This window comes from Berghia stephanieae, chromosome 4, assembly GCF_034508935.2.
Source record: "Berghia stephanieae isolate SIO BIC M18660-M18661 chromosome 4, UCSD_Bste_1.3, whole genome shotgun sequence".
NCBI lineage: Eukaryota > Metazoa > Mollusca > Gastropoda > Nudibranchia > Aeolidiidae > Berghia > Berghia stephanieae.
Window position 1 is genome coordinate 63,844,740 of NC_088363.1, and position 26,791 is coordinate 63,871,530.

Here is a 26,791-nt window from a genome sequence, read left to right on the forward strand (position 1 = left end):
CGGTTGGGTTGACAACCTTAAACTAAAAATAGAAAAGTGAATGTGCTAGAGGTCAAATCAATAGGGGGACCGGATTTTGGTCTCCCTATTGGTAAAGTACTGTAAAATGAACTAATAGGGGTACCAAAAGTCTCCCTATCCGGTATTAATACATATATATATATATATATATATATATATATATATATATATATATATATATATATATATATATATATATAAGGGCAATGAATATTTAGTTTCTTTTGAATTCCTACCTTTATGACAGGGACTTGAACACTTGTGGTTTCGACATCCCAAACTTTTTCCACAGACTTTTTCACAGCTTGGACAATTACCGTCACAGCACTAAAGATTTTGAATAAAATAGCCTCAGAATTCAAACACATTATATGAATCAATTATTAGCTTTAGCATCTAGTTGTTTTTTTTTAAGTTTGTGAAGGCTTGAGTTAAAAACTTGATCAATTTCCTCCATGCATAAAGTAGTACTAGAAAGGAAATGTAAATAAATTGTGATTACTAGATGGGTTGTATTAAGTAAAGTGTACCAAAAGCAAAAAATAAAATAAAAAACAATATCTACAGAAGTAAAAGGATACAAAATTACATTCATGATTGTTTTATTTTGTTTCTTTTGCTCAAAATTAAAAATTTCTCGTCTAGTCAAGTTCTTCATATCAAAAACATGTTGATTATCGTGCAACATCACAATATAATGTTCAAAGGTAACATAGTATGTAAACCAAATTCAATTCAATGTCAATTGCTGGTACATTATTTTAATACTTTTTTTTTTCAATTTCATCAAAATAAAAATTACTGATATAGTAAAATTTAGCCAAACATATTCCAAAAGACAAATTTTTATAAATTTTTTTATAACCTGAATAAATTCAAGAGGTAGTCATTTTAATCAAATGAATACAATATATTTACCTTAACATTAAATCTCTTAAGGTCAAAACATATTGCAAGAACACTTTGTCAGATAACATTACCTTTTTATTGCATTTATGCACGCCACAATCTCTCATTTTATCACATTTTGTCTCACACAGGTATTCTTTGGCACACATGAGTTCTCTTTGTTTCTGACCACATCTGCATTTTTTCATCGTCACTTCAATGCACTAAGATCATTTCATGAGACAAAAAGGCAGAAGAAATAATTTTCATACAGAAAAAAATATTGTAGACATTTACATGTTCTAAAAAAAAAAAAAGACATGGCTCATGCTTGGAAAATAATCAAAAGCACTTAATTATAGCAAAAGTTTTGATTGAAGCGCCAAGAAATGGATCTGAATTTTAACATGGCTAAACTTCTATAGAATCTTAATGACATGAAAACTACCTGATAAATATAACCACAACATGTCCAATTTTTTTTTTTACTATAGTGCGAGCATTGAACATAGACAGCATGATCCGGCTATAAGTACAATCTGCTTGATTCCCAACGACCATGTTTAAAAATGGACATCGCTGTAATATCAAAGATTAAATGGCAATGATTTTTATTGAAATAGAATCTATTGCAGTCTCTTCATTGTAGATTTTTAAAAGAATATTTTTGAAAATCTCGTCCAGGTTCAGACGACCTCAAACTAACCTGCCCACAAGATCCCTTATGACATCTTTGTATACACATGTGTTCTCCACAAGAAAGCTGTTTCCCACAAGTATCTCCACAATTTGGCACATCTTCTGTGCATGGCAGCGAGAAAACTACAATAAAAACACCAAACAAAAAATGTTGTGACCTTGGATTTCTTCTCAAATTTCCATGATGTGAAATGAATATTTAATCTGTAAAGGATGTGGGAACTTAATAATGTGATAAACAGTTTAATGTCAAGTTCAAGTGACATCCATTCAATTTTAACTAGACAGTAACAAAAAAAAAAACCAAAAAAAAACAAAAAAAAAAAAAAAAAAAAAAAAATATATATATATATATATATATATATATATATATATATATATATATATATATATATATATATATATATACTAGTAAAAAGCCAGCAATTTCGCGGGGAAAGAACTATTTTCATTCGATACTGTACTCACCATCATTTAATGAGGGCAGATTGGTAAACAACGTTGTCTGTGTAATTTGGTATATCTTCGGTTGATTTTTCTGTGAGGCCCAATAATATATTGAATAATATATTCCCTCAACTAACCCCAAGAAAAAATTAAACCTAGTACCTTTAATTAACCCCAATAGGAAAAACAAACACTCTAGCACTTTAATAATACTTATGACTAACCCTAATAGGAAAAAAAAAATCCGATCTCGAGCTAACCCTAATAGAAAAAATCATGACAAATTGAATAAATAAACGCCTGACAAAAGAGCAAAGGTGAAAATACAAATTTAAAGAATACTGGGGATGTAGGAGCTTTCGGAATGTCTCCCCTTTACTTAACTTATGGAAAAACAAACTTCCTAGCACCTTTAATAAGACTTATGACTAACCTCTCGAGCTAACCCTAATAGAAAGAAAAAAAAAACAACTCTCGGACTGCTTTGCACTACCTTTCAATATTTAACAAATCAAAATGGCAGCTGAAAATCAAAACAATGGTCAAATTAAGAATTTTTAAACTTTCACAAATCTATCAAGGTTTGTTCTAGAGTTTTTAAAATACTTCTAGATATAATGACAAATTGAATAAATAAATGCCTGACAAAATATCAACGGTGAAAATACAAATTTAAAGAATACTGGGGATGTAGGAGCTTTCGGAATGTCTCCCCTTTGCTTCACTTATGGAAAAACAAACATCCTAGCACCTTTACTAAGACTTATGACTAACCTTAATAGAAAAAGAAATATCCTCGATCTCGAGCTAACCCTAATAGTAAAAAAAGAATCAAAATGGCGACTGAAATACCTTCATGTGATCAAGTGAATAATATCACTATGAATGCCACGATTTGCTTAAAAATACCAACACCCACACAACACAACGGAAGTTATAAGAATACTTGATGTCATAAATAGATGACGCAAATTGACAACTTTTTACAGAGTCAAAATTAGTTGATTTTGGGAGTCAAGTGTCGTCGTTGGTACATATTTTATGATATCTGTTTGACTCAATGAACTTTCAAACTGACTTTAAATTATAAAAGGAAATCAAGTTATCTGTTTATCTATCTCTAAAAAATACATTTTAATTTTCAAATCTTTCAGTAGAGTTGTGCGCCGTATCAATTTTTTTATTGACTCAAATAAGCACAATATTCTCCACAATGCTTATTTTTTTAAGAAAGGATATATATATATATATATATATATATATATATATATATATATATATATATATATATATATATATATATATATATATATATATATATATATATATATATATATATATATATATATATAAAACAAAGTAACTGCTATTCAATCTCAAGGTCTCAAGGTAACAGAAAGGAGAAAAACAAATCGTTTAATCAAAATAAATATTATCAATTTTATTATCATTGTTATTATTATTATTATTATTATTATTATTATTATTATTATTATTATTATTATTATTATTATCATTATCATTATTATTATTATTATTATTATTATTATTATTATTATTATTATCATAATTATTATTACTATTACTATTGTTATTAATGATGATGATGATGATGATGATGATGATGATGATGAAGATGAAGATAATAATGATGATGATATTGATGAAAATGTGAGTAAATTACTCTCAACAAGTTCCTGATATTGGGATCCCATAAATATAAATGTCGAGGAATGAATTCTTTGTAAAACAAATCTATGTGGTTCAATGATATTTTAGAACAAACGTACCACTTTTTCCACAGGGACATTTTCTTGGTCCGGAGCGGGGACAATCACCACAAGGCCCTTTGTGACAAATTTTCTCACAGACATGATTACCACAACTCAGATGCTTCTTACACACCTATCAAATCAATAAAGATTTTATTAAATTCAGAATTATTGGATGAAACAAAAGGAAAGGACATTTTTCAAAATAATGAGGGTAACAGATAAATGCAAGGTGACAGTGAGTCAAATATCATTATAACATATTTTTAAAAATAAGTATTGAACTAATGGTGTAATCATAGATCATAAACCATGCATTTTCAACAGCTACAAAAGTATTTTTTAACTTGAAAATGTATTTGTATCAGAGATTTTAATAAATCACTAGACTTCTTTCAGGTAATGTCATATCATTCTGAAGCTTTTGAATGTAGATTAACTATATTTGTTCACTTGATATCATTATATGCACTTTTGACACATTTTATGAGAATTTATTGAATTGCCTAAAGTTTCAAAGATTCCATTATAGCCAAAATGGGACTTTTCAAATTCTTATAATTGAGCTTTTATAAAGCGCAATATACACTAAACGTGCTCAAAGCGCTTTACAATGGGCTAACAGCAACACTTAACATGTAGGACGGGACATGACGCCTGTTAGGCAATATTATAATTTTTTCGGACAGAGACAACGCTGTTAACGGCCAGGTACTCATTTTACACCTGAGTACGGTGAGAGAATGAGAGTAAAGAGCCTTTTCCAAGGACTCAACTATGCGCAGAGCGAGGCTCGAACCCAGGACCTTCCGATCCGAAAGCGAGTGTCATAACACAAGACCACATAGCCGCATAGATACATAGAAAAAAGGAGCAAACAGATTTACATGGAAGGAAACAGAAAATAGATCCCTTTACCATGAGTCGGATATCGATAAGTGCCCACTGTCTCCTAAGAAATTACTTAGGACTCATGTATCAATGGTGTCATTCTCTAAACGTGTAACTGGGAAAAAAATTTATTTATTTGTGTCAGCTAATAATGTTCAGAACTCCTTTCCAGTAAACCCCATAGTCAGTGGGGATACCTAGGGGCAGTATAAATAAGACGTATCAACAAAACATGATGGACATTATTTTGCATCAAGAATGTGTGCAAATTTTTCTTTTTTGGTCTCTCCTGTAAAATTTAGTCAAAACCAGTTACACAGAGAATGACATCGTCAAAATATCTCACATACCTACTTATCTTAAAATAAAAATTATCCTAAGTATTAGGCTGTGAGCACATGAAAACAAATTTAAACAAAAACTAAGAACAAATAGGTCTTGTACCCCTTCACATTGCCAAGAGACACTGTCACAAGGCCTCTGTGTCTTTTCCTTCGCACAGAGACAACTCTGAAGACTCTTCTTAGTACACGCTTCACACTCACCTGACAGATGAAATATGAAAGTGACTTGACAAGGGAAATGATAAGAAACTATTGTCTTTATATTGTTTTTTATATTTAAATAATTTCTGAACTAAATCATTATTTGAGCCACATCGAATTTAAAAGATAAAAATGGCAATGAAAGAATAGCCAATCTTTTCCAAAAATTAAACATTTTTAATATGAGCACAAGGTAAAACTAGTTGTTTAATAAGACCAATTCTAATTTCTAAATAAATCTAAAGCCAAAGAAAAATGAAATTATTATTACTTTAAATTACCTTCAGAGATATACATATATAACAGGTGAACAGAAAATGAGTACTATACATTACCCATATGACACTTGTTTTGACATTTGTGTTGTCCACATGAAAGAGTTTTACCACATGTCTTCCCACAAGCCCAGTTTCGGACGCTACATCGTACCATGCGAGGGTTACTGGTTCCACAGTGACACTTAGATTGCATCATTACAGGGCATGGTGGGCAGGCACCTGGAATATTGAATTTAAAAATTAATAATTCTGGGGTCAATTTCATTTCATCCTGCTCAGACTCTATATTCATACATTGGAGGTGACGGGACTGTGATATATGGGGTAACTTTAGCTTTAAAATAGGCCTGCTAAAATCAGTAAACACCTGGAATTTTATTCCTGTAAAATAAATTGAATGGACTTGACAACTGTCTATAAATGATAAATTTCATTTAGCTAACAAAACAAAGTTAGCACTCAACAACGAATAACCATACTCTTGGTGTTTTACAGATGAAAATATCAATGAGTTCAAAATAAAAACCAACTATTACAGTACACTCCAATACACAAATGCACGACAAATATTTGGTCAAACAAAAACAGCTTCTTCTTTGACATTTTTTTTAATCTAAAAAAATATTGGCATACCTGGATGACAAAGCAAAAGGCAAGTGTGTCCACAATTTGGTCTCAATTTACGACCACAGACATTTCCACAAGAATGAGGAACATTCCAAGGATCAAACTTTGGGTCTCTTTGCTTGCCACAGAAACAGTAGTAATGTGTCGGGCATTCTTTTTGATCATACTCAAATCTACATTTGGGACTATTATCATAATAAGAGAAAAAAATTAATAATAAAACTCAATGGTAAAAATTCTTCAGATAGAATCAGACAATTAAGTAGTTAATTATCATTCTCTATTTTAAAAAAATAAATTTTGAGTGCAAAATATGAATGTAATCTGCATTCCTTACTCTTAATAAATCATGGGAGTGGGAACAAGAACGATTTAAAATCAAATAAAGTAAAATGTGTTAATGTACAGGTTGGGCAAAAATTCCTTGCTGATCAATATCAAGTAAAGTTACATGAAACCAATTTCAAATTGAATATCATTTAATTAAAACATTTCCAAAATACGTAGGTGAGTAGGATTTATCCATGGTTGATTTCCATTCTTACCAATTCCATGGTATATTGTGTGAAGGCTTGGTTGTATTTAGATCACCAGAAACATATTGTTTGTGATAAACTCCCTCCTTTACCCATTTTTGGATGCAAGGAATATGAAACATACAGTAACAGCCTTTACAGCTCCACATCTGCAACAAAAGCAAACAGAAATACATATATACAAAAAAAAAAAAAAAAATAGGAAGAAAAACAAATCAAAGAAAAGAAAGATATTGAAAATAAATGAGAAATGTTAATATCTTTCAAAAAGCACAAGAAAAATGAGCAGATATATATCTGTTTGGGGAGAAACAAGGTGTGGAAATGTTTGGCGGACCTTAAATGATTTTTTTCCGAATGTTTTTTTTTGTTGGTAAGTCAATGTAGTTTGGGAATTAGTCATTAACAATGCTGCATTTACTCTTGGAGGATTAAATTCTGATGCAAGTTTCCCGGTGGTTTGTTTTAGGTGATGAGGCATCATGTTATTGCATTTTGCAAGCTTCTACTCGTTATATCTCTTTCTGGTTTATTCAATAACTTTTTGAATTGTCACTTGTGTATGCTTTATCCCCGAACTTGTGAATATATAATTAACATTAGTAATATATTATAACACTTTATGACGAATTTTAAATGCACACCCCCCCCCCCCCCCCTCCCCCAATTTTTCTACCATACAATTGTCCCTATTACCTTGAATTTTGCGTCTGAGAAGAGTTATTGTCTTTTGAGATATAAAAGTATTAACCATATGATTTCCTTTAATTTCTCACTACTGAATTTGATCAAACTGATGAGAAACAAAGTTAATCTTAAACTTTGTAATATCTATTATCTTTAATTTCAATGCTACATTTTCCTTTCCTTTAAAATGTCAAAATTGAAATAAAACATACAGGGTCCTCTTTTTTGATGGATTCTATGCAGACAAGACAAGCTGATGTCCCAGATCGAAAAGAGTGAAGGAGTTTTTCTTGAGCAGACTCAATTTCATCTTGGTTTTGATTTTCTGTCAAATGAATGATAAAAAATTTACAGTCAGTACTATGATATCGATAATAAAAACCATTATAAAGCATTTCAAATAAAAAATGCATTTGATTTCACATAACTCATAAGTCATATCACAATATAGGTGGGGTATCCGTGTGTAGTAGTTGTGACATAAAATTCACAACAGTGAGATATTTTACATACCATATGTACTTGCATAGGATTTGAAAACACCAGCAAGAACAACATTTCCAATGTCTTCTTCTTCGTCGTCTGAGGATTCAATCTCATTTTCATTGTCACCTTCCAACAATTTTTGAGCTGACTGCAGGTGCTCACTTCGTGCCTTTGCAAACAACTCCTCTGCATTCCTCTGACCTTTATAAAGAAACATTAAAATCAAATCAATATGACATGCTTAATTGTGCTACAGTTAATGCAACTTAAAATGTATTCTATGGATCTTTAAATAATCTTTAAAAACTGACAACAAAATTAGGAGATCAACATTGATTATAAAACTACAAGAGAAACCAAACTGTTTCGATTAATTGTGAACTTAGCAAAGTTATTTGATGACAACTCTGATAAATCAAAACATTTTTTTCTAGGAATATTATAGATTCAATGTAACAACTTGCCACTCCCATCTTAGAGAAATTGCTGCAATTCATAGTAAAATTACTGCTCATCTAACGGACAGCTTTTGCAAATGACTCACAGCAGACAAGGTACACCAACATTTTAAAAAAACAAAATGAGTAAGAATGGCATAATTTCATTTTGAACATTTAAAAACAAAAATTTCCATTTCAAAACCATTTCTTTCTTAAACCCACAATACAAATAAGTTGGATTATGTTGGCATAACCTGAACTTTAACTAAGTAATATATTATTATCAGTGTTAAACTTTTGTCATTTATTTGCAGCTTTGTGGTCTTGTTGTATAGCACACACATAGGACCGGCAGGTTCCCAGTTCAGATCCTGTTCTGAGCGATGCAAAGGTGAGTCTTGAAATAGGCTCTTTACTTAAATTCTCTAACCATATTCCGGTGTAAAATGAATATCCGGTGGTGAACAGCATTAACTCAGTCTAAAGAAATTGTAATATCACCTTACAGATGTCATGTCCCATCCTACATGTTATTGCTACTGGCTAGGGGCAACCTTGTAAAGAGCTTTGAGTATGTTTAGTGATATTGTGCTAAAAAAAAACAAAAACAAACAAAAAATTAAAAACCCGCTCCAGCTCATGTCATTGAATGCATTTGTAGCGGCATCAGAGAATAACTCTATTTATTCAAGTCCTTTTCAGTTTACCATATTTTAATCATCCATAGATAACTTTTAAAACTGTTTTTGGTTATAACCAGGCTATTTTTGAAGATTTGAGTGACATTAAAAAAAAAAAGTAAATGAACAATAGAGAAAAAGATACAAAAGAAAAATTATAGATGTTGTATATATATATATATATATATATATATATATATATATATATATATATATATATATATATATATATATATATATATATATATATATATATATATATATATACATATATATATATATATATATATATATACATATATATATATATATATATATATATATATATATATATATAATATATATATATATATATATATATATATATATATATATATATATATATATACTTTTTGAATCTAATTATCACCATACTTTTTTCCAAACTATTATCAGCATTACTTGATCCACCATGTGAATCCACTGACTGTGATTTCACCACTCCTGGTTTTCTTGCATTATGTCCATTTTGATTAGCAGATGCTCTACCCCTTGATTGTGACCAAGGATTAAAAGATTGACTGGGTTGTGAAGTTGGTTGGTTCCGATTTCCTCTACCTCTTCCACGAACAAACATGGTTTATTACTTGCTCATCAGTAAAAATCTGAAAAATAAGTTTGATCATCTGATTTCAAAAGTTTTTAAAGTGTCTAAAAGAGCCCCTTTATATACAACAAAAAGAGCAGAATCTGGTATTATGCCACGGTGGGTCATAAAATTTTTATTTCTTAAAATGATCTTAATAATATTCAAATGTTCAAAAATACATAATTCCAGTCCCCTACAGTACAATAAACAGTACTTGTTTTCTCCAAAAGAGCACCTGGTTTTGTACGGAAAACTTTATTATATTCGTGATGATAGATTCAATGTTTGGCATTTTGTTCATCCTGATATAAAACCATTTTGAGAAGTTTAATCATATATATATATGGCGGAAAACACAAAGGGTCTCAGAGGGTTTTCATTTTGGGGCCCATTTTGACCAATTTTCAAAATACTCCAAACACATCATATTTGGTATCAAATGAAAGGTTAATCATTGCAGATTCAGAAAAAATAGCTTTTGAGAGCAGCAGGCCTCTTACATGAAGAGAAATTGTCAAAGAAAGACAACTCTTCCGTTTTTTTGAAAATTTCTGGTAATTCTCAGGATCACCAAAATTTCAATGCAAACCTGCCCCCAGGCATTTGAAATCATCTTAAAACAGCATAACTAAGCAGCCCATGCATTTTTCTCAAAATAATAGCAGGATTCATGCCATTTTTTTTTTTTAATGTAAAAAAAAAAAAAATACAAAAGGACACGAGTCGGAAAAATTTGAAGTTTTCATGTTTTTTTTATTTTAAAGTATAAAATTCTTTGAAATGTTATAAATAATCAATAAATCTAATATATACAGCAAATACAAATAAAGGTTAATATATACAATCAATTATAATTTTAAAAAATAGTGCCCCCTGTTATCAATCGTAACTTGCTCCGAGGGCACTTTCGTCCAGCGGTAGTTGTCCGGAGGGCCCTGACTGATGAAGCTTTCATCTGGAACATCACCAAACACATAACTCTTGCCAGGGCCCTTCCGCATGAATCGCACGAATGGAGCATCAGAAGAAGGCTCTGGTGGGGTTGAAACCTGTGGAAAAATTACAAGAAACAAGATGATAGGTATATTCTTATCATAAAAAAAAATTTCAAATTTCAAAGTCAAACAACAGCTTACTTACCACCTGCAACTTCAGAAAACATGAAAATGAGTTATAAATATTACAAAATATTGCATTAAAGGTATGAAAAACTTCTTACAACAGCAAAAAAAGTCTTTGTGAACTTGTTTATCTCGCATGTTATTTTGAGGTACTCCCCCACCTTCACCACTGGACAGTCTGATCTGGGAAAGATAAGTAAATATGGTTCTGGTATTACATTAAAGTCAAATAGAAAGTTGTGTTTATATCTCATATGTTAAGAAGTGTAATGCAATATGAAATAATAAAAGAACCTGCCCAAAGAAAAATATACAAATTAGCAAATAATATTAATAATGAGTCTAATAACATATAATCATTGAAATATTTATATGAAGAAAAGTAGCTGAAATAAATGTACAACTAATTAGAGAAATTTTACTGATGTTATCTGAATCATACAAGAAAGAAAAATGGTGGGAATCAAATTAAATGAAAGGGAACATAATTCTATTCAAATTTGATAAAAATAACGTCTATTTATCATTTTCATAAATTTAATCTAAATTTAGTTGATTTCTTATGGGTCGCCAGCCATGCCATTATCGTGAATCAGCCGCCATATTGGTTTCGCTATTCTGTGGCATAGCAGTTTTCCAAACTTTGCCGTATCGCACATTAAATCAAGGCATTTCAAGCCAAAATAACATCATCCTGCGTAGTTGTGGGTTTCTATCTTGTTATTCATCATATATTTACAATAAAATAAGTCGATTATCGACTTTCAGGGGTTAGAAATGGAATTATCAGAATCAAAACAATCGAAGCCGGCTTGATTCTGCTATGGAAAAACTGCTATGGAAGAGCGACACACAGAAAAACGGGCATTAAAACTAACACAAATCCTTTGAATTTCACATTGATTATACTAAAATACTTAAAATTATAATAAAAATAGTCAACTTACCAATTTTCACTCGTCGAAGTTATCGGATAACGTTTTAGGGCCGTAAACAAAAACTGCAGCTATGGAAAAATTTTTAATTCAGAAAAGTGAGTGGAGCAGGCACTTATGTTGGTAACAACAAGATATGAAGTGAGTAGAAAAGTGCCAGAAGACAATAGAGAATAAAAAATTTTTTCGCGGCAGTGGTGGGGTTTGAACCTGCGACCTTATTGGTACGACAACTACGCCTGGCAGGTGAGAGCGTGGCTCTACCGTGTGAGCTATCCACGAACACAAAAAATATTCGTTTCAAACCCAAAGTCATTTCTAGATCCCTCTCTCACCCACTTCTTGAGATCGCCGATTCGTTCACCACCATCGCGAAGTAATTTTGACCAGCAGTTAAGCTTAACAGCCAATATTCTCATCACAAACATATAACATAGAAACGATTGAGACATTGAGTATGCTCCGGCGTATGGGGTGAATTTTTAATTCAGAAAAGTGAGTGGAGCAGGCACTTATGTTGGTAACAACAAGATATGAAGTGAGTAGAAAAGTGCCAGAAGACAATAGAGAATAAAAATTTTTTTTCTACTCACTTCATATCTTGTTGTTACCAACATAAGTGCCTGCTCCACTCACTTTTCTGAATTAAAAATTCACCCCATACGCCGGAGCATACTCAATGTCTCAATCGTTTCTATGTTATATGTTTGTGATGAGAATATTGGCTGTTAAGCTTAACTGCTGGTCAAAATTACTTCGCGATGGTGGTGAACGAATCGGCGATCTCAAGAAGTGGGTGAGAGAGGGATCTAGAAATGACTTTGGGTTTGAAACGAATATTTTTTGTGTTCGTGGATAGCTCACACGGTAGAGCCACGCTCTCACCTGCCAGGCGTAGTTGTCGTACCAATAAGGTCGCAGGTTCAAACCCCACCACCGCCGCGAAAAAAATATTTTATTCTCTATTGTCTTCTGGCACTTTTCTACTCACTTCATATCTTGTTGTTACCAACATAAGTGCCTGCTCCACTCACTTTTCTGAATTAAAAATTCACCCCATACGCCGGAGCATACTCAATGTCTCAATCGTTTCTATGTTATATGTTTGTGATGAGAATATTGGCTGTTAAGCTTAACTGCTGGTCAAAATTACTTCGCGATGGTGGTGAACGAATCGGCGATCTCAAGAAGTGGGTGAGAGAGGGATCTAGAAATGACTTTGGGTTTGAAACGAATATTTTTTGTGTTCGTGGATAGCTCACACGGTAGAGCCACGCTCTCACCTGCCAGGCGTAGTTGTCGTACCAATAAGGTCGCAGGTTCAAACCCCACCACCGCCGCGAAAAAAATTTTTATTCTCTATTGTCTTCTGGCACTTTTCTACTCACTTCATATCTTGTTGTTACCAACATAAGTGCCTGCTCCACTCACTTTTCTGAATTAAAAATTCACCCCATACGCCGGAGCATACTCAATGTCTCAATCGTTTCTATGTTATATGTTTGTGATGAGAATATTGGCTGTTAAGCTTAACTGCTGGTCAAAATTACTTCGCGATGGTGGTGAACGAATCGGCGATCTCAAGAAGTGGGTGAGAGAGGGATCTAGAAATGACTTTGGGTTTGAAACGAATATTTTTTGTGTTCGTGGATAGCTCACACGGTAGAGCCACGCTCTCACCTGCCAGGCGTAGTTGTCGTACCAATAAGGTCGCAGGTTCAAACCCCACCACCGCCGCGAAAAAAATTTTTATTCTCTATTGTCTTCTGGCACTTTTCTACTCACTTCATATCTTGTTGTTACCAACATAAGTGCCTGCTCCACTCACTTTTCTGAATTAAAAATTCACCCCATACGCCGGAGCATACTCAATGTCTCAATCGTTTCTATGTTATATGTTTGTGATGAGAATATTGGCTGTTAATTAAGCTTAACTGCTGGTCAAAATTACTTCGCGATGGTGGTGAACGAATCGGCGATCTCAAGAAGTGGGTGAGAGAGGGATCTAGAAATGACTTTGGGTTTGAAACGAATATTTTTTGTGTTCGTGGATAGCTCACACGGTAGAGCCACGCTCTCACCTGCCAGGCGTAGTTGTCGTACCAATAAGGTCGCAGGTTCAAACCCCACCACCGCCGCGAAAAAAATTTTTATTCTCTATTGTCTTCTGGCACTTTTCTACTCACCAGCTATGGAAAAACGATGTAGACACCGGATGTTTTGACTCGTATTTTACAGGAAGTAAGAGCCTCGCTATGGAAGAATTACGAAGTCCCCAAAACTTTGTGTTTTCTAAAACGGCCGTTTTTCTTTATTTTAAGCATGAAATCATAATTATTTTTAAAAATGAAACTCATTCTCCGATTTTTTAATGTTTTATTTCACAAAATATGGCCATTCAAAGAATTTCTGAGTTGATTTCATGTTTCTTTAACGCAGTTTTCCGAAACTACCGTGGCTGAAATGAAAACGTTTGTTGTCGCCAAAACCCATAAAAAAACACTTCAACAAACAATATCTTAATAACAACAAAATATTTTTTTTTCAAACTGCTCACACAGGTTCCTTAACCATAAATCAACACAAAACACACAAAAAAATAAGTGAATTTGGATTTTTTCATAGAAATAAGTTTATTTCAAAAGGAGACCCCCATTTTGGGCCTTCTTGTGTTTTCTGCCATATGTATATATGATTAAATATCTCAAAATATTATATAATTATAGATAGCTCGTAAAGAAGCAAATCTATAAAAATTTTCAGCCTTTTTTAGGTTGCGCAGGAATTAAAAATATATAAATAAAAAACTTAGATATCACCCCAAAAATGCTTTAAAAAAATTAAAATAAAAAAATAATTTAAAAAAAAAGATAAATTTAATTCTTTTTTAAAGTAGTCTTTCAGAACCATCAGGCCCATGGAGCTGAGCTGAGTTTATCTTGGTTTCTGTAGTGTGAAACAATCAATAGCAATTTCTTGTTACCCTTTGGATAGGATGTAAGTCTATCACTGCTGGATATCACAGTCTTCCAACTCAAATTTAATATAGCAGTTGCTTCAACATTGATAAATTATAAGCATAAAAGTAAAAGGCAAAACACAACAGTTAACTCAATAAAATAGGCGCTATCAGTCACAGAGAATATGTTTTGCGCAGTAACTAGCACAACCTCGCAAGTACACTATATGCTGCACAGATTGTGCAGCACCTGACTTAACACTAGATAATGCGCTATTTGCGTGACACCTAACACATGTATTGTCATTATTATCAATAACAAATATATAGCCTGACAGAGGAAGAAGTTCGACTGAGATGCTGTTTTATATTTTTGTTGTCTCCCCCCGACCAAATCACTGCTTGCTTGATTATGTCACCGTCCATCTATCCATTTGCTTATTCATGAATGCAGTGGTGGGATTATGAATGAATAATCTGATGGTGTTGCCTACGTTCTGTCTAAAGACAGGGAGATGAAATTTTGTTTCTGATCAGGTTAGGGTTTATTTATAAATTTCAGATAAAAATTAAGATTTCCTGCATTCTTCATTAAAAATATTCAATTGAAATTGAATTAAAAACATTTGTTAATAAAAATATTCTAAAAATTAAAATATTAATTCATCAGTGCAAAATATGCTAATGAACGCCTTTTAATTATCTAAATTCATGTTACAACTATTTTTCAATGTCCTGTAAAATATTCATTTTTTTTTTTTTTTTGGTTCTTCTTGTTGTTATTTGCTTACTCTTACATTATTATTATTATTATTATTATTATTATTATTATTATTATTATTATTATTATTATTATTATTATTATCAACATCATCATTAATTAATATGATTCATCATTAGAATTAGATACCACTGTTTGGTATTATTATCATCATAATGAATGATTTAAAAACAGAATGGAAGAATACCAGTTGATGAGTTGATGTTGTTGAAGTGAAGCCGTGCCAGTGCATTCTATGTGTTTAAGTTCAGGTCCTATGATATATAATATATAATTATATATCGTCATCGTATCGAGGTGGCTTACGGGGGGGGGGGGGGGGACTTCTCTAATAGGAATAGGACATGAGATGAAAATGTAGAAAACACAACTCCCATCTCCCCATCCCCACTACCATCCTTCTCTCTGCATCTCACCATCCCAATCCCACGACCAATTTCATTCATTCGACTTCACAAATCACAAAAATTTGAGTTGAATTCTCTCTGCACTGCAATGGTTATGTTTTTAAAATCAACCTCATGATGCAAAGACAAATATATTATTACTTTACCTGCCTTATGTAATATTTCTTTTATAACAGGCAATCTGGAGGGACACTGACGTGTTGCTATCTAATTGCTAACACTTTTCATCTATCTACTCTCCCATTCGTAAGCAACTTTCCTAGTCAAGAAGATGAAATCGATAGTAGGACAGGCAGTGAAACGGTGTCTAGTGACCCGCGGAGTCGTGCAACTTACTTTGAAAGAAAACCTAAATAGGAACAACAATTCGGGAACAACTAAAACCATCCATAGGAACACCTTTACAGACAAGATTTTTTGTTTTTTGATCGTCTAAAGAAGAAACGAAAATAACGTCTCCAGCCCTTTGTTCTTATTTTGAGAACGGTTAGTGATTAGTTCTCACTAAATTCTATCAGACTATAAACGTTAAAGGTGACACAAAATTGTGTGTGTTGGTAGGTATGTTTAATTTGGCTGGCGGATGTTGTGAGCATTTTAATAAACGCTTAACAAATAGACTATTGATGCGTTGAGTTTATACCAAAAAAAAAAAAATCATTACATCCGCCAGCCGGAAAAAAATTGTGTCACCTTGAGCTTTTATAGATAGAACGAAATTGACGTCACTGAGGTCGCTGTTATTGTTTTTAGCCAGCCATTTTTATGATTAGTTCTCACTAAATAGTATTAATCAGACAAAAAACTTTTAAGGTTACACATTGTTTTGTGTGCTTATTTTTTTTTCGTTTGTTTGTGTGTGTGTGTGGAGGGGGGGGGGTATTTATTTTGTTTGTATTGTTTTTGTTTTTTTTGTGTTGTTTTTTTTTTTTTTGTTATGTCTTGTTTTTTTTTTTGTTTTTTTGTTGTTGTTTTTTTGTTGTTTTTTTTTTTGTTTTTTTGAGGGGGGGGGGGGGGGGCAAAAGCACATCATCAATAGAGTATTAAAATTGTGAGTGAGGAGAGGAGTAACTCTATCTGGAACCTAATAGATGCTATGCGTTTGGTTCAGAAACTCAAACGTTGCCATCCGGAAATATAACGGACCAATACACAAAACTATGTGTAACCTGGAACATGAGTGATGTCGACATCAAGAAATTGATATTCGGTGACTCCATAATTTAATCAGTCCCTCAAAGGGAATTTTTTTCTCATATGAAAAGCATTGATCACACCAGAAATGAGTGGATATTCTCTACTATCTTAACTACAGACACTTACATTTAATTTTCTTTTATATAAAAATCAAGGCTAATTCTTACGATATTCTGACTGTTGATTTTTGTAGAAGAAAAAAACAAAACAATCAAAATAAAGTTTGACGTCTACTGTACCGTGACGATCATCCCTGAAAAATTTTATAATGAATATGTGTCTAATCGTCTCAAAACGTTATAATGTCGGGGTGAATCTTGTGCTTAAAATTGAGTTTTCTGCTTAAATTTAAAATTTGAGTGAAAGTGGATTTTCTCACTAAGGAGGATGAATCTTGGTACTTTAACTTCCAAAATGTTTGTAACAAAGTTTCTATTTTTAACGAAATCATGTCTGAACTTCTTGATCACCGTGCACCGTTGTCAACCAAAGTTATCACCATAAGGCTCACTGAGAAAATTCGTTCAATGCTACACTATGGTTTTGCCTGTTGGTACGTTTTATCCGGTTCGCGGATGTTGTGGGTTTGTTACCGAAGCGCATGGCATCAATAATTCCAAATTATGGCCATTTTGAATTTAAATTTAAACTCAATTTTCTTAATTTTACCACTCCGACATAGTACCAGATTGATGCGAGGGGCCACATTTAAGAGAAGGCTAGACTGATGGACAGCCTGAAATAGTAACTAATGTCCAAACATGGCTGTAATAATATTATAATGTTATCAATTTTAATGTTATCTTAAACTCCTCGCTATCGCTGATCATAGTATCTAACTCTTAACCACATTGAACATCCGCCTACATTCGTATTGATTGAAGGTGTATTCTGATCGGCATATATCTTTAAACAAATACAAAGGACACCAATTCGGTCCCGGGATAAACTGTGCATCCTTAAGTTTTGTTGTACTCATGGTTTTGATTTAAGTGCAATTTGTAAATTTTCTGCGATTGGATAAATAAAGGCAGAAAGGTACATATGTGATTGATTAGTATCGCTACATCAAACATCTACTATTACTTCTAATACTACTACTACTTCTCCAACTATTATCTACTGCTATTACTAGTACCACTACTACTGCTGCTACATCCACTACTCATACTACTACTACTACAACTACTACATCTACTACTACTACTACTACTACTACTACTACTACTACTACTACTACTACTACTACAACTACTACATCTACTACTACTACTACTACTACTACTACTACTACTACTACTACTACTACTACTATAACACAGTGCTATTATTACTCTAATTTAAAAAATGGGATCTTTATCTACATTTAACCGTTCGCTTAAAACTTAAAAACGATTTAAGTAGATGATAATATGAAAAGTAAGATAGGGCGTCTGTCTTGTGTTGTGTGTCTGTGTGTTTGTGTGAGTGAGTATGTCTCAGCCAAAGACATTTGTAATTTGAGTGTGAGCGCTAAGAGTCTTATAGATAGTATGCACTTGGCTAAGAAGTTCATAACATTGCCATCCGGAAGTGTAACGGACCAACACACAAAACTATGTGTAACCATGAACGCGTATAGATAGAACGAAGATGACGTCAATCAGGACTTTGTTATTTTTTTTATTTTTATTTTTTGCCATCCGCGTTTATGAGTAATGCTCACTGAACTGTATTAAACAGACTGTAAACGATCGTGGTTACACAAACTTTTGTGTGTTGGTCTGTTACACTTCCGGATGGCAATGTTATGAGCTTCTTAGCCAAGCGCATACTATCTATAGATAGTTCGAAGATGACGTCACTCAGGTCTTTGTTATTGTTTTTTTTTTTTGCCATCCGCGTTTATGAGTAATGCTCCCTGAACTGTATTAACCTGACTATAAACGTTCATGGATACACACAGTTTTGTGTGTTGGTCCGTTATACTTCCGGATGGCAATGTTATGAGCTTCTTCTTAGCCAAGCGCATACTATCTATAGTCTGGTTAAAATAGTTTCGTGAGAATTACTCACAAAGGCGGATGGCAAAAAAAATAATAAATGCCTGATTGACGTCATCTTCGTTCTATCTATACAAAGTTGACGTCACTTGGGTCTTGTTATTGCTGTTTTGGTCGGTTATACTTTTGGATGGCAATGTTGTGAGCTTCTTAGCCAGGCGCATACTATCTATATCTCGGAGTTAAAGTTATAGCGCTATATTGTAAGTTTTCAGCATTACGACTATTGCTACTACTACTACTACTAATACACTATATACTACTACTACTACTGATGGATACTATAGTAACACTAATACATCAAATTTTAATACTACCACTACTACATCTATTACTTCCACCACTACCCCCACGTCTATTACTACTACTACAACTACAACAACAACTGCTACTACTACTACTACTACTACTACTACTACTGCTACTACCACTACTATACTACTACTACTACTACTACTACTATTACTACTACTACTATTGTTATTGTTATTATCACCATCATAATAATCATTATCATTATCATCATCATCATCACCATCATCATTATTATTATTGTTATTATTATTATTATTATTATTATTATTATTATTATTATATTATCAATATTACCATTACCATTATTATTTTATTATTACAGTGGACTCCGGATAAGACGATACCCAGTGGAACCGAGAAAAAAATCGACTTATCCGAAAATCAACTTAACCGGAGTGTAACCAAATGAGCAAAAACGCATTTCAACAAAGCAACCCAATCTAGAATAAGTATGTCCCTTCATATCGCGCGGTCTCTGTAGTGGTCATCAGAGGCTCCTACCCCCAATAGCCCCATAGAGGAATCAGAGTACATAAAAATCGGAATTTGAGATAAAAAAGCGGAATCAACTTACTGTTATCGACTATGACATGCTTTGCAACAGAAAATGTAATAGACAATCCAAAAGTACTCAAATGATTAAAAATAAAAAATGTGTAAAAATGTACAGATTGTGTAAAGACTAAGAATGGGGTCAAATAATAATAGAGAACACACAGGTCCTGGCCGTCTGAGAGCAAAGCATTGAATGGATGGATTTAACCTTGTCAGGACCCTCCCCCACACTCACACCTAATTAAGCAAACGCGCGTGCCGGTACACACACACACACACACACACACACACACACATACACGGACACAAGGCTAAAATTAAATAGGGAAAGAAGCTCACCGTACTCAATAATATTATTACCGATTGAAGCCAACATATATAATTACCAAGGTCATTGACCTCACGAATTGGAGTCACAATAATAATAATAATACTTCGGTCAACCCCCCTCCCAAACATATAATATTATCCGACATCAGCAGCACACACTTTGAAGGGACTAATCATACACAAAATGTGTGTTGATTGACCATAGGAGATGCTGACGAAATAATTCATAGCTCACTTTTTTTTCACTAGAGATTTTTTTTTTTTTTTAATTTTCCTCGATGTGAAAGGTAAAAAGCGGATTTTTTGCCTTGAATGTGGAATGTATACCAATTAAGTGAAATTATTCCGCAAAAAGCGGAAGGGTAGGAGCCTCTAGGTCAAGGTCATGCTTCTTGTAAATTGTCGAGACAGAAATAGCTGGTATGCCAATTTCCTATTCGATGATTTTCTGTCGCATGCCAAACTTTCCAAATGCATCGAATCTTTCTTTTCCGCGGTAGGTTTGCCATATTGTAGTTGTAGACTTGACTTGAATTCTTTATAAAATTGATACTAATTAAGAGGGCCATGACATAGGATGGCCTGGGATTAGAACCAAAAAAAATCTTGAACTTGAAGTTGCGACAATGTAAAATTTGAGATGGAGAAATTAAAGTTATTCAATACTGCTCGTGTACATTGAACACGGACGTCAGGCAAAGCACCTACATCACATCGATGTGCGCCAATCGTTCGCGGATATTCTTAACCACTTAAAATTCTTACTGGTAGCTTTTTTCACCAATGGAAATACTTGTTTATTTGTGATTTGATTGTAGTCATGAGTGATAAGAACATCGACTTAAGCGACTTCGACTTATGTGGAGTTTTGTTTTTTTTTTTTTTACGGATGTTATATAGGAAGAAGGGGGAGGGACCAAGAAAAAAAATCGACTTGGGTAAAAATCGACTTAGGCAACGTCGACGTATCCAGAGTGCACTGTATTCTTCTTCTTCTTCTTCTTCTTCTTCTTCTTCTTCTTCTTCTTCTTCTTCTTCTTCTTCTTCTTCTTATTATTATTATTATTATTATTATTATTATTATTATATTATCATCATCATCATCGTCATCAATATTATAATAATTATTATTATTATTATTAGTTATTATTAATATTATTATTATTATTATTATTATTATTATTATTATTATTATTTTTATTATTATTATTATTATTATTATTATTATTATTATTATTATTATTATCATCATCATCATCATCGTCGATCAACTCCAAATTGATGATTAAAGTGTTGAATAAAATTGAACTCAATTTCAACTGCCTTGATAGACAATACATACATAGATACATTTTTCGACTTCTAAGAGAACTACACAGAGCTTTTTATTTGGACATGGAGAGATATTTACCTCATTTAGTATTTTATATATTTCACTCATAGTAGAATTAATTCCCATTGTCGAGAACGGAAAATGGTTCATATAAATATCGAAATTGATTGTATTTACAATCATTGTCATAATCCCTTAGCAGAAGATTAACACACATGCTAAAATTGATGGTGTCAGTTTTCGATGAAATTTAACAAAACAAATTTGATATTTCGAAAAATTATCACGATATCTTATCTCATAATACATGCAAACCATCTTCATGTCAATTGTAAACACCATGCACGTTTGGTGATGATTGGTCAAGTTGTTACTAAAAATCCAATTTCCAAATATAAGATAACTATGATATCACAGTCATGGCCCCCTTTTCACCCTTTTCGTACTCCTTTGCTAATCATCATTTTCTTTTTACTCTCTCCTTCTTCTTTCGTCCCCCTCCTCCTCCGCCTTCTTCTTTTTCTTCTTCTTCATCCTCTTCTTCTCCACCACCATTCATACACCCAAACTCTAATGTAATTTCGCAAGCAATTTTTTTATATGACGGAGGCTTAAGACCTCCACTGTACTTTACATCAATATAAGTTTTATTTGAATCGCAGAATAATACATAAAAACAATAACATTGTATTCTAAAATTAATACATTCCCAGAATCAACAAAGATGCGAAAGCGACAAGTCGTAACAACTTTATGTGTTGTGCTCACATTGTGTCTTGTGGCTGGAATCTGCGTTATAATTTGGAGAAAGACATCAGATGACAACGATAGTCCCAAAATCTATGAGCCAGTCACACAATTCAACCTTAGCCAATTTGCATCTTTAGAAATTCATGAAGATCAAATAAATCTGAATTTTCATAAAGTTTCAAAAGCAAATACAAAGTTTTTTACCAACGCCATTCTGGCAAAAGGGATACACAATGATTCGAAAATGACTCTTACTGACTCATGGGAAAATACAGGAAACCTGAATTTCGACTGGGAGGATGGTTCAAATCTGAATTTTCAAAAAATACAAGGAAGTGATTTGCCAATCCACTGTATACAAGTGCAATGGAATATGCCAAATGGATCAATGGAAACACCAATGGACTGTTTTGACATGAAACAGTCATATTGGTTTGGTGGATTTGAGGATGCCTTCCAGTTTTGGCCACTTAATAAAGAATCCATATCATCTGCACCCTATGTCACTGGGGACGGTTTTCTAGAACATAACATTGGGGATGTAATCGAAGCACTAGTTATTTCATCTTCTGGAGTAGGAATATATGTGCATGAAAACAGTTCTAGCTACTTGAGAGTGAATGAAAATGACTCAGGGCTTTTATGTCTTTACGGAAAAATAGGTCAAGAAACGCCTTACTTCAATGTCAAAGAGGAGCCAATTCAAAGTTATGACATTTGCCAAGCATCGGATATCACTGAATTGTGGAAGGGAATGGCAAAAAGATATTTGCCTACACCGACACAGATTCCATCAGAAGATATTCTAAGGTATCCAATCTGGTCAACCTGGGCTCGATATAAGGCGGAGGTGGATCAAGAAAAGGTTTTAGAATTTGCCCATGAAATAAAAAATCATTCTTTCGGGGTATCTCAGCTTGAATTGGACGACAAATGGACTTCCAAATACGGTGATTTTGAATTTGATCCAGAAAAATTTCCGGATGCTAAAGAAATGATTTCCAACTTGACAGAAATGAGCATCCCTCTCACAGTGTGGATGCACCCATTTTTCAACAATGATTCTTCAGCATTTGAGGAACTATCTAATGATGGGCTTTTGATCAAGTCATTAACTTCAGATGAACCGGCTTTAACTCATTGGTGGAGAGGAGTACATGCAGGCATTTTAGACTTGACAAACCCATCTTCAGTAGCATGGTACTTGAACAAAACAAGTATACTGCAAAGCAAATTCAATGTCACGTCTTTCAAATTTGACGCTGGGGAGACAAATTTTTTGCCAGGGGTGTACAAAGTGAAAAATCCCATGGTAAGTCCTAACTTATTCTCAAAATTGTACGCTCAGATGGCATTTGAAGCAGATAAGACCCACAGAAGACAAGAAGTTCGAACGGCTTTTAAGAGTCAAAATCTACCAATACTTGTAAGAATGATAGATAGGGACAGTAACTGGGAACACGACAAAGGATTAAAGACGCTTATACCCTGTGCTCTGACAATGGGTCTTATGGGATATCCTTTTGTTCTTCCTGACATGGTTGGCGGAAATGCTTACAGTCCGGGAAATATCGATAAAACTGTACTACCGGATCCTGAATTATTTATCCGATGGCTTCAAGCTACAGCACTAATGCCCAGCATCCAATTTTCCATTCCTCCTTGGTTTTACAATGACACAATAATCAGCATATCAAGAAAGTACACAACTTTGCATGAATCTTTCGCAAATAAAATAATAGCGCTGGCTAAAAATGCAGCCAGGAAAGGGGAGCCAATATTGAGACCAATTTGGTGGTTGTCTCCCTATGATTCTGAAGCTTTGAAGATTGAGTCTGAATTTTTACTTGGGGATGATGTCCTCGTGGCCCCTGTTCTCGACAAAGGAGTGATCAGTCGTGACATTTATTTACCGATGGGCATCTGGCGATACGATTCAACAGCTATTTACGAGGAGTATTCAGGCCCGAGGTGGTTAAAAGATTTTCCAGCAGGATTGGACATTCTACCTTATTTTACTAAAATCCACTTTTACAGTAACTATCCATGAAAATGCTTGCTTTATTACTTTCTTAGTGATGAAGCTTGAAAAAAGACTAAATCAAAAAATCCTTTTGTATGGTGTATCGTTCTGTTATAATTTTTGTTTTACTACTGTGTTTAATAATGAAAAATAGGCAGTGTATTTGGCCAGAAATGAGACTTTAAATAGGGAAAGTCTGGATAGGATAACAGATAATCTTTTACTTTGCTCAATCTTGGAGACCATCAATTAGAATAACTCAAACCTATTCATTTATGTATTTGAAAAGAGGTAAAGTTAAGTGACAAGAATTTAATTTTTTAATGGAATCGAAAAATGGATAGTGGACAAATTTGTCTTCAACGCACCCATCCTACATCAGTGACATGATTATCTGGATAATGGACATTTTCATAACCCAAATATTATTAGATTAAGACGACACAGTGAATGACAGATTGACATTGGGCAATCAAACATCTAATATTTTGATAATAACTAATCATATCATTTATTCCAATATTTCACTTGACACATTATCTCAAACCTCTGGGCGCTGATACCAAGGTGTTGTGGTTATTAGAGTGGACTGCAATAATAATAATAATAATAATAATAATAATAATAATAATAATAATAATAATAATAATAATAATAATAATAATAATAATAATAATAATAATAATAATAATATAACAATAGGAAGAAGAAGAAGAAGAGAAGAAGAAGAAGAAGAAGAAGAAGAAGAAGAAGAAGAAGAAGAAGAAGAAGAAGAAGAAGAAGAAGAAGAAAGAAGAAGAAGAAGAAGAAGAAGAAGAAGAGAGGAGGAGGGAGGAGGAGGAGGAGGAGGAGGAGGAGGAGGAGGAGGAGGAGGAGGAGGAGGAGGAGGAGGAGGAGGAGGAGGAGGAGGAGGAGGAGAAGAAGAAGAAGAAGAAGAAGAAAGAAGAAGAAGAAGAAAAAGAAGAAGAAGAAGAAGAAGAAGAAGAAGAAGAAGAAGAAGAAAGAAGAAGAAGAAGAAGAAGAAGAAGAAGAAGAAGAAGAAGAAGAAGAAGAAGAAGAAGAAGAAGAAGAAGAAGAAGAAGAAGAAGAAGAAGAAGAAGAAGAAGAAGAAGAGAAGAAGAAGAAGAAGAGAAGAAGAAGAAGAAGAAGAAGAAGAAGAAGAAGAAGAAGAAGAAGAAGAAGAAGAAGAAGAAGAAGAAGAAGAAGAAGAAGAAGAAGAAAGAAGAAGAAGAAGAAGAAGAAGAAGAAGAAGAAGAAGAAGAAGAAGAAGAAGAAGAAGAAGAAAAGAAGAAGAAGAAGAGAAGAAGAAGAAGAAGAAGAAGAAGAAGAAGAAGAAGAAGAAGAAGAAGAAGAAGAAAGAAGAAGAAGAAGAAGAAGAAAAAGAAGAAGAAGAGAGAAGAAGAAGAAGAAGAAGAAGAAGAAGAAGAAGAAGAAGAAGAAGAAGAAGAGAAGAAGAAGAAGAAGAAGAAGAAGAAGAAGAAGAAGGGAAAGAAGAAGAAGAAGAAGAAGAAGAAGAAAGAAGAAGAAGAAGAAGAAGAAGAGAAGAAGAAGAAGAAGAAAAAAAAGAAGAAGAAGAAGAAGAAGAAAGAAGAAGAAGAAGAAGAAGAAGAAGAAGAAGAAGAAGAAGAAGAAGAAGAAGAAGAAGAAGAAGAAGAAGAAGAAGAAGAAGAAGAAGAAGAAGAAGAAGAAGAAGAAGAAGAAGAAGAAGAAGAAGAAGAAGAAGAAGAAGAAGAAGAAGAAGAAGAAGAAGAAGAGGGACCCAGACAGTACAGTCCATGTTATATTTACACCATGGGGAGATGGTGGATGAAAGACAACCATTTTCAGCAGTGTCAAAACAAAAAGAAGTAAAAAAATCAAACACAACAGAGCTGTCTTCCTATCATTTGTTCAAAATAAGGTGAATGGACAAACTCTGAAATGGAATCCACAAGTTAATAAGAAGAAGATAGCCAAGAAACAGATAAATACAACTCAAGATGGTCTGTTGTTGTCCTATGCTACATCTTGTCTTTTCCATCCTTTCACTTCCGTTGTAGCCAGATATCAGGAAATACTACCCCATGGCACTGTAAATTAGAATTAATTATAAAAGTATTTTATAAATCTGATGACAAGAATCCCAAAATAAATCCTATTTTAGCCTAGTAACCATTGTAGCTAAGGCCATTATAAGCAAGCTTTATGAAGTGAAAAGGTAAAGTGGAATCCTCTTACACATATATCTAGAACAAATGCTTTACCGTGATCAGTTTGATCCATAGTGTTTTATTTATTCCCTCTGCTGGTAAAATGGAACCGAGTTTTCATTTCTTTCAGAAAGACACTTTCATTTTTTTTCCTTTTGTGGCTTCAAAGAGTCCCATACATTACTGCCAATGAACATGACCTCGCCTTCAGAAAATCTGCGCATGTAGC

At 33.3% G+C, this 26,791-nt stretch overlaps 2 protein-coding genes across 4 annotated transcripts in view; one reads left to right on the forward strand and one right to left on the reverse strand.

The window, feature by feature from the left end:
* LOC144971008 (NF-X1-type zinc finger protein NFXL1-like) overlaps positions 1–16,118 on the reverse strand; it is a 47,313-nt gene extending 31,195 nt beyond the window's left edge. Inside the window, exons 1-12 of one of the 2 annotated variants that reach the window (XM_078911289.1) lie at positions 15,975–16,118; positions 9,412–9,641; positions 7,905–8,078; positions 7,604–7,716; positions 6,714–6,853; positions 6,175–6,353; positions 5,599–5,760; positions 5,163–5,263; positions 3,846–3,960; positions 1,616–1,731; positions 1,002–1,133; positions 258–348 (exon numbers count right to left, since the gene is read on the reverse strand). In XM_078911289.1, the coding sequence (XP_078767415.1) occupies positions 258–348; positions 1,002–1,133; positions 1,616–1,731; positions 3,846–3,960; positions 5,163–5,263; positions 5,599–5,760; positions 6,175–6,353; positions 6,714–6,853; positions 7,604–7,716; positions 7,905–8,078; positions 9,412–9,613 (1,525 nt within the window). In that variant the 5' untranslated portion in view covers positions 9,614–9,641; positions 15,975–16,118. The remainder of the gene's footprint in view (positions 1–257; positions 349–1,001; positions 1,134–1,615; positions 1,732–3,845; positions 3,961–5,162; positions 5,264–5,598; positions 5,761–6,174; positions 6,354–6,713; positions 6,854–7,603; positions 7,717–7,904; positions 8,079–9,411; positions 9,642–15,974) is intronic. The other variant, XM_078911290.1, reaches the window with a different exon arrangement.
* Positions 16,119–17,888: 1,770 nt separating this feature from the next.
* LOC144971011 (myogenesis-regulating glycosidase-like) lies at positions 17,889–25,060 on the forward strand. 2 transcript variants are annotated; one of them, XM_078911297.1, is made up of 2 exons: positions 17,889–18,063; positions 22,314–25,060. In XM_078911297.1, exon 2 carries the CDS (start codon positions 22,325–22,327, stop codon positions 24,398–24,400), a length of 2,076 nt encoding a protein of 691 aa, XP_078767423.1. In that variant the 5' UTR covers positions 17,889–18,063; positions 22,314–22,324; the 3' UTR covers positions 24,401–25,060. The 2 variants fall into 2 exon arrangements, with proteins under 2 accessions (XP_078767423.1, XP_078767424.1); XM_078911298.1 differs by lacking the exon at positions 17,889–18,063 and adding an exon at positions 19,703–19,831.
* The last annotated feature ends 1,731 nt before the right edge of the window (positions 25,061–26,791 follow it).